We start from the raw sequence: 8,752 nt of genomic DNA, 5'->3' as shown, positions 1-8,752 counted from the left end.
CCCCCCCCCGGGCCCCCCGGGCCCCCCGGGCCCCAGCGCTCCCTCTGCCCGGTGATGCTGTCTCTGTGGCTCGGAGTCAGCCTCCTGTCCTCAGCGCTGTCCCTGCCGCTCCCCCCGCTCCGCCTGACGTGTCCCTCTAATGTGAGCCACACTGGGGACAGCCCGCTCCGCTATACCTGCCACTGGAAGAGCTCCATCAAAGTGAGCTACCGCCCCAGCCCAGGCACTGAGACCAGCTCCCCACCTCCCACCCTCTCCTGGTCCATCAACCAGCGAATCCTGGCTCTTTCCACCCAATGGTCTGGGGAACAGGTCCTTCGCCAAGTGCCCCCTGACACCCCTATCACTGTCAGCTACACCTCTGGCAGTTGCCCCGACTGCCTCTACCAGAATCTGACTGTTATTGGCACCAAGCTGCAGCTCACCTTCTTCCCCCTGAACTCTGACCAGGCCCCAGTCACCTTCCAGGACCTGGAGTTGGCCTGGTGCTCCAATCTGAACAGCCCGTCCTGGGGCTACAGACTGTTGTGCCCCGAAGCCCATCCTAACGAGACCGTTCTCTCCAGTGGGCAGACCGCCCACATCCAGGGTGCCAGCTACCCCCCGGGGAAAGAGGCTGAGTGCTCCCAGAGTTTCCTGTACTCCAGCCCGGTGATGTACCCCCAGGTTGGTCAGTACACCTGCACCCTGAGCGTGGCTGGTGGTCCCAGCACTTCCTCCACAGCCAGCCTGGTGGTGAAGCCAGACTTGATGCACCTCCTCAGTGCCCAGTCTGGCCCGCTCCAGCCGAGCCTGAGGATGAGCGTGGGTCACGAACTGCGGGCAGACAACGGGTTCCTGGCCTACCGGCTGATCGTCCACCCCAGAGGGCAGAAGCCCTGGCGCCTCAGCTACCACCCCAAGGCCGTTGGGAGCGAGCTGTGCCGATGCCCGTCCCACCGGCAGGACAGGTGCGTGGCCCAGTTGCTGCTGAAGGTCAGTCGCCCTCCAGGGGCCACACAGAACGGCGTGATCTTTCAGGAGGGCACGGTGCGCTTCCTGAGCCACCACCAGTGGGTCTCGCTCACCCTCAATGCCACCATGGCAGGAACCACCTTCTACTATGTGAGCTCAGATAATATTCTCTACTACAGCAAGAGGGACATTCCTGCGGGAAGGAACAGGCACCTCATTTTCTCCAGGGATGATCAGGTTAGCCATCTCTACCAGATCGATTACAACAGCCCCAGCCATTACACGTTGACCGTCCAGCTGTACTTGAACCTAGGGGCGACTGTATACAGTTCCCTGGAGGATCTGGATGTGGAGCTTTTCCTATACAACAACGGCCCCACTGAGGTGGGTCTCCTCGCCAACGTGGTCTGGTTCATTCGCCATCAGCACCCGGCCACTCACTGCGCCTGGGCCTTTGAGTTGGCCTATGGCAGTACAGTCAGTCTGTACACCTACAGGCGGCAGGTGGCACACCCGGCCAGCTATATCCCCCAGGTCCAGCTCCCCTTCGACCCCAAGGACTACAGGGGTTTCCTGGCCAAGGTGAGCTGCAGGGCAGCCGGGGAGAAGGTGCTCAGACTCCGGGCCAGGCTGGGCAGTTACCGAGTTGCCAGCCGAGAGTCGGTTCTGTTCTGCCAGCTCGCCGGCTGCCAGCTCCCTTTACCCAGCATCGAGCACCCACCACCCCCTGACACTGTCATCCGGAGCCCCCGGGGCACCCCACTCACGGTTTACGGAGACTCGGGTTTGCACTGCGATAGGATTAATTCGGTGAGCATCTCCTGGAAGGTCTACAGCATTGCAGACAAAGATGCTCAGCCAAACTGGAATGTAAGTGTGACCCTCCCACCCAGTGTACGGACCAGCACAGCCACCTTTCAACTGCCTGCTCACAGCCTGGACTATGGTTACTATGTCTTCGTCTTCAACGTAACCATGTACACTACAGATCCCACTCTACCGTCTCTCAACAACTCACGCCAGGTTGTAGTGGAGGTGGTTAAGAGTGAGCTGCTGGCTGTCATTTCTGGAGGCTCTTACAGAATGGTGAGTGTGGAGGATACCATCACGCTGGATGCTTCCCAGAGCGCTGACCCGGACTCTCCCGATCCACACCTCGGGCTGAGCTTCTCCTGGTACTGCACCATGACATTTACTGACTATAGCTCCATGACACTCTCTGAGAACCAGTACTGTCACCCTGGCAACCCAGAGCTCAGATGGAACTCCGCCAAGCCTGATTCCTTGGTCATCCCTGCCCATGTGCTTATTATCAAAAAGTACTTCTACTTCCGACTGGTGGTTCAGAAAGATACGAGGAACAGTCATTTTGACCAAACCATTTCTGTGCACTCCGGCTTTGTGCCCCAGATGTCTATAGCCTGCATTGAGAATTGTCGGGAGTACCTGATTACCACTGAACGCTTCATTTTGAACGGGACTTGCTCCAACTGCCCGAGGTCCATTAAGCTGAAGTACCGCTGGAGCCTGCTCTCAGCGAGCGCTGTTTCCGAGATCTTGGTCAACTGGGCAATTGATAGCGCCACAGGGAACACATTGCCTTATGTGTCTCTGAACCCCATGTCCTTAGAACACTTGGCTGATGGATGGTATAATCTTGAACTGAAAGTAACTACTTCCATTGGTTCCTACAGCATCAGCCGGCATCGTTTCTACGTCAATTCTATTCCAAGGGGAGGACATTGCATTATCAACCCAAAACAGGGCTGGGCGCTCTACACTCAATTCACCCTGACTTGTTTGAAATTCGAGGACAGTGATCTCCCCCTCAGCTACACGGTGTTTGCAAAAACCTACCATCAGACTGGCAGCATTGACAGTCTGAATAATAATGTTCTGGGTACCATTGTGTATTTTGGATTCAGTCCGAAGAACCATCCATTTCAGCTGCCAGTGGGGAGCAGTTCAGGTGACCACCAGCTGGTTATCGTGGTGCTGGTGACTGACAGCCGTGGTGCCTACACAAAGGTGTACCTGAGGGTCAAAGTATATGAGCTCCCACTTGACGCAGCCCAGAAATCTCTGGTGGACCAATTGTCCAATTATATAGAAGGAACGACAGCACCATTGACCACTCTGCTCCATGAGACACATTATATAGAAGCCAACAAGCTGCTTTATGAAATCGCTTCGGAGCTAAACATTCACAGTTTTGTGGGTAGGGACATTCCCAGGATCCAGAGGCTGCGAAAAACCTTGGTCAATATCTCCACCAGTATTCCCGTCACATCATCCCACCTTATCAACCAGATATCCGCCACAATTTTCCAGGCAACGCAGGTACCAGCCCAGGTCAGCCAACAGGCCCAGCGCCTCTCTATCCACAAATTGTTGGAACTGGCTTCCGTCCTGCTAAACTACACTACTGAAGACCGTATATCATCAGAACAGACTGAGCAGCTGTCCTGCAGTATCCTAACAGCAGCCTCTAATGTGATGGCTGCCTTCTCCTTCCAGTTCCCAACTGAAGGCACTGAGAAAGGAGTCCCGCTCACCACAGAGCAACAGAGAGTGACCACCACCATCTTCCCCACCTTGAAAATCCTGACCGAAGCAGTGTCTCAGCGCAAAGTGCCGGGGCAAAGGGATACCTTGATGGAGACCAGACAATGGGAAATAACCATGAAAAAAGTTGACATGGACAAAGTGGAGGACTCCTTTCGTCTTGACACAGATTGTACCAACTGCATTTACCCAGAGCTGGGAAAGATCTCTGTAACCCCTCAGTCGGTCTCTACTGTCTTTTATAAGTTTGAAGAGAATCCTTTACCTTGGCTTGGGAAGGCATTGAGCATTGTTACAGATATCACCAGCTTCGACATGATCTTCCAGGATAGCAATGGAACTGTGCACACCTTGATCCCTGAACAAGTGGAGTCTTTTATGATCAGGAGGGACATTGTGTCCCTTCAGCCCATCAAATTGGTTGTCGACCCTCGCAGAAGTGATGTGGTCACAGGTCAATTCACGGTCACCATGACCTCCACTTCTGCTCAGCTCGTCCTACTGCAGTTATTTGCAGATATTGACCCCATCTACACCGTCAGCATCTACTCTGGAGTGGGGGTCTCCAGCACAAGTCTAGCACAGAAACATACCATACCAGAATGTAGCTCAGGGCCGGATCGTCACAGAAACAACTTTGTGCAGAATCCTTACATCATCAGCATTCCAAGCAAGATCTTCAAGAAGAATGGGACTGAACTGAGCAGCAAAACCTACATCACCGTCACTGTTGAGACAAAGTATCCAAACCCTCAACTAATCATTGAAGCTGGGCTCAATGTCTCAGTTTTTGTTGCAAGCTGCTTGACCTTCGAAGGCAATTCTGATAAGTGGGATTCTTCAAGCTGTACGGTCGGTCCTTTCACTAGCAACAAGAGAGTGCACTGTATCTGTAAGAGAGGTGGCAAGCGTGCCAGGAAGAGGACCCTGAATGTGAAGGTGCCCTGGTTCCTCACTGGCAGTGTTCTGGTGTTGCCTGAAATTATTGATCTTCTGGAAATTGGCGAACTCATTCAGACTCTGCCAACCAACCTGGTGACGCTGATTACAGTTCTGATCATTTTGTTCATCTATGCCATCCTGCTCTGGTGGGCATGGCGGAAGCGGATGAGCGACAAGAAAAAGATCATCATTCTTCTCGACAATGACCCCTGTGATGAGGGATGCTACCTCGTGACCTTTTACACGGGGGGTCGCCTTGATGCTGGGACAACAGCGGACGTTTTTTTCACTCTGATTGGCAAGTCTGTGGAGAGCGAAGTCCACCTTCTCTACCATCCAGACCACAAGTGCTTCAGGAGAAACAGCGTGGACACCTTCTTGCTCACCACCGAAGAGGACCTAGGCGAGCTCACATTCATCAGGGTCTGGCACAACAATGTGGGAATCTCACCAACCTGGTACCTCAGCAGGGTGAAAGTGCAAAACGTGCTCACCAAACAGTGCTGGCATTTCTTCTGTAGGAAGTGGTTAGGGACCATGAAAGGTGATGGGCTGTTGCACAGGACCTATCCCGTCACAGACCCTGAAAGCTTACTGAGGAGAAAGGATGTCTTCCTCATTGAGACATCTAGCAAGATTGAGAGAGAACACTTGTGGTTCTCCGTCTTTGCCTACGACGTTGACCAGACCTTCACCCGGATTCAGAGGCTGTCCTGTTGTTTGACCATGTTGCTATCCAGCCTACTGCTCAGCCTCATGCTGTTCCAAGAAAAGGAGGCGGAACACTATCTGAAGAAGCTAGTGAGATCGTTGGTGATTGGAATGGAAAGTGCACTGGTGATGGTGCCAGTGGAAATGTTAATATCGACACTGTTTATATTGGCACAGAGAAAAGACACTACTTTAAGGATTACCAGAGAAGGTGGAGAACATGAAGCAATCCAAGGCACTGATAACAGCCTGTCTACAAACCCTGACATGAATCCAAACAACTTGAGGGAGAGGTTGAAGAATTGGTATGAGAGGGAAGAAGAGGCCAGTGAACCTGAAGAAAGTCCTAAGGAAATGACAGAGACGTCAGACAATGAGCACTATGACCTTTTATCCTACATGGCGGGTATAGACAGTGTCCTAGGACCCTCGGCAAAAAAGAAAGATAACTGTGTGGTCCCAGAGTCTGGGGCCAATCAGATTATCAGAGAGGAGAGCACTGGCAAGGTGACCAAAGAGAAAAAGATACGCTCAATAAAGCCCAAACAAATGGGGCGCTCTCGTCAAAAGAAAGCCACACTGCGCAAGAAGGCACAAGGCCAACCTGGCAAACCTGCCAGAAATGTTGACTCACAAAACAAGGCAAGTGTCATATTGTCAAAGTGCCTCTTATATTTAGTTTGGTGCCTTGTGTGCCTGATCTCTGCAGTGTCCTCTATATTTATTGTGTTATATGGCCTCTCGTATGGTGTTGAGACCTCCTGGCTTTGGCTCATGGCCTCTGTCGTTTCTTTCATCCAGGGTGTCTTCCTCTTGCAGCCTCTTAAGATCATGGCCTTCGCTGCTCTGTTTGCCTTAAGACGTCGGCGCCCCCAGGATCTAGACTGGTCCACAGGGATCCAAACATTGGAGATCAGCAAAGACCTGCTTCCAAAGAATGACCCCGACTGTGTCCGATCAGAGGACCACATTCGGAAGCCATACAGACCGCTGGAGGGTGATGAACTGATATTGGCGAGAAAAAAAGGCACCATCAGACATCAAGCCTTTGTGTTTTGTAAGGGTTTCCTGTTGCACATTGCTTTCCTTGTACTCATCCTGTACTTGGTGTGCTCCACAGACTACAATAATGCTTACTACTACAATTGCATCATTAAGAATAGATTCTCCCAGAACCTGGAGAAGGTGAACACTGTCCAACAGTTCTACACCTGGATGAGTGTCACTTTCCTGCCACTTATTCATGAAAACTCAAATCCAGCCTTTTTGTCTGAAGCCTATTCCATTATCCTGGGCCTGCCAAGGATGCGTCAGGTCAGATCTAAACATGGGTCAGTTGATTGCTTTTGGAAAACCAGTGTCCTGAACACCATCCTGACCAAGCATCGGTGTCGGCCCCTGTTTAATGTCCACCAACAGAATGTCGGGAACTACAATGGCTCCTGGCAACAGCCCATAGGAGCTGTGCTGGTGCAGCACCCACTGGATTACACAGGCTGGATATTTGAAAGTATAGATTCCCCTTGGTTATACTACTCACATGGGATATATCATGTGTATCCACTGGGCGGTTACTCCCTCTACTTCTCCCCAAAAAACTTACAGGATTCACTGGTAAGATTTGTGGCTCTGCAGAACAATAGCTGGATTGATAGAAGTACCTGGGCTATCATCACTGAGACCACCATCTACAATGCAAACGTTGACTTGTTCTGTACCATCTCACTGATTTTGGAGACAGCCCCTCTTGGTGTGATCAACAAGAAGTTGGTGGTGAAACCTTTCACCCTCAGGCTCTTCGAGAGACATGAGAAAAACTGGATTCTGCTCAGCGTCCTAGTTATTACTCTGTTTGTCCTGTTTGTCATAGACGAGTTTCGGAAAATAAGGCAGAAAGGATACAAGTATTTCCAGAGTCTGAAGAACATTGGCAGCCTGGTGATGACCGTGCTGCTGTTGGTGACCATAGTCCTGTATGTGGCCAAGTATATATTGTCACAGCATATGCTGGAGTTCTATAAGAACAACCCAAACACTTTCATTGCTTTTCATGTTATTGCTGCTTTGGATCAACTACTCCGGTTCAATGTCACATTCCTCATTTTTACCACCACACTGAAACTTCTCAGGTACACACGCTTCCTTTATGATGTGCGCCTGGCCCAGAAGGCCATTTTTATAAGCCTTCCCGCTATTTGCTCCCTGGCCATAATCATGGCAGTGTATTCCCTTATTTTTATATCATTTGGTTACTTGCTGTTTGGTCAATTTGATAAGAATTTCAATACCATGATCCATGCAGCACAGACTGTTGTGTCCTATCACATTGGCGATTTTAACAACACAGAGTTTACCTACAGCAAGGTTATCGGTGGCATCTATCTGATGTGCTTTCTTTTTGTGATGCACTGTGTCCTGATCAATCTCTTTGAGTCAGTGGTCATTCTGTCTTACGGAGACATGAGACAGTTCACCCACGAGAGGCCATCTAAGGAAGCAGAGGTGGCCCACTTCATAACGCAAGAGATTAGGCGTGTCTGGTATACATTGAGGAAAAAGCCACCTCCAAATGATGGAAAGAAGCTTCTGGGAACTTTATTTTATGGGCGTGCTTCTGAAAACACTTATGGGTTAAAGGAAAAGAGAGTGAAAGGGAAGAGGCTGAGCTACTTAGTTATCTGACTGCTGATACTTCCTAGTTAACTGTCTGTTAGTACTTTGCTGTTTTTTTTTCTTTCTTTCTTTCTCCAGTATCCCGTCACCAAGCCACCTTTTATTTACATGTGGAAAGTCCTTGACAGTGCTTTGCTGTTATATGCCTGCTAATACTTCTTAATTGTCTGTCTGCTAATACTTCCTATTTAACTGACTACTCAGAGCTACTGGCTAAAAATCTTCAACAGGAATGTAATGCAAAGAAGAAAGGAAGAGGAATAGGGCTTTGTCCTTTGGAGAAGTGATCCTGCTTAATGTTTTTATATCTTTTATATTTTGATGAAAAATATTTTCTTTTGATGTGATCTTTTCTCAAACTACGTCACTTGATAAAAAGATCGTTTTTATTGAAGACTGAATTTTGCACGCTGGTATATTTTGAGTGTGTCCAGATTTACCATTTTATTCCTGAAATTACACAGCATGGTTCATTTGAGATGATGTAAGGAAACCACCATGATCTCAATCTGTTCCAATGGGTAGAGAATACCAGTTAGATCAATGTATGCAGGCTAAAAGTGTAGTCAGATTTATTCAAGAGAAACAGCACACAAAACCAAAATGATGGAGATTTATATATTTTTTTCAATATGTCCATAAGAGATGCAGTGGATACATGCAATGACATTTCATCCCATTTTTTATTAACCTCAGATATGTTGCTTATCTTAACATCAATCTTCACTCTCAAAGTGATTCTTTTAAATTGACAATTACATTCCACTGAATTTCTAATTAGGGGACACAGTCAAAAGTTCTTGTAATGTTAATTCATTTAGCTTTCTCTGATAAATAAAATAGATCATGAATCTCAATTTTCTCCTTAAAACTACGGCTTTCCTTCCCTCTACCATCCTGTGAATTC

At 49.1% G+C, this 8,752-nt stretch overlaps 1 protein-coding gene across 1 annotated transcript; it reads left to right on the top strand.

Moving 5' to 3' along the window:
• The first annotated feature begins 54 nt into the window (after nucleotides 1–54).
• LOC122559411 (polycystic kidney disease and receptor for egg jelly-related protein-like) lies at nucleotides 55–8,234 on the top strand. Its single transcript, XM_043708861.1, has one exon. The coding sequence runs from the start codon at nucleotides 55–57 to the stop codon at nucleotides 7,852–7,854; it is 7,800 nt and encodes a 2,599-aa protein (XP_043564796.1). The 3' UTR covers nucleotides 7,855–8,234.
• The last annotated feature ends 518 nt before the right edge of the window (nucleotides 8,235–8,752 follow it).

Source organism: Chiloscyllium plagiosum, chromosome 19 (assembly GCF_004010195.1).
Source record: "Chiloscyllium plagiosum isolate BGI_BamShark_2017 chromosome 19, ASM401019v2, whole genome shotgun sequence".
Classification (NCBI taxonomy): Eukaryota; Metazoa; Chordata; class Chondrichthyes; order Orectolobiformes; family Hemiscylliidae; genus Chiloscyllium; species Chiloscyllium plagiosum.
The sequence above is the reverse complement of the archived record's forward strand: the minus strand, read 5'-3'. Positions and strand labels throughout refer to the sequence as shown.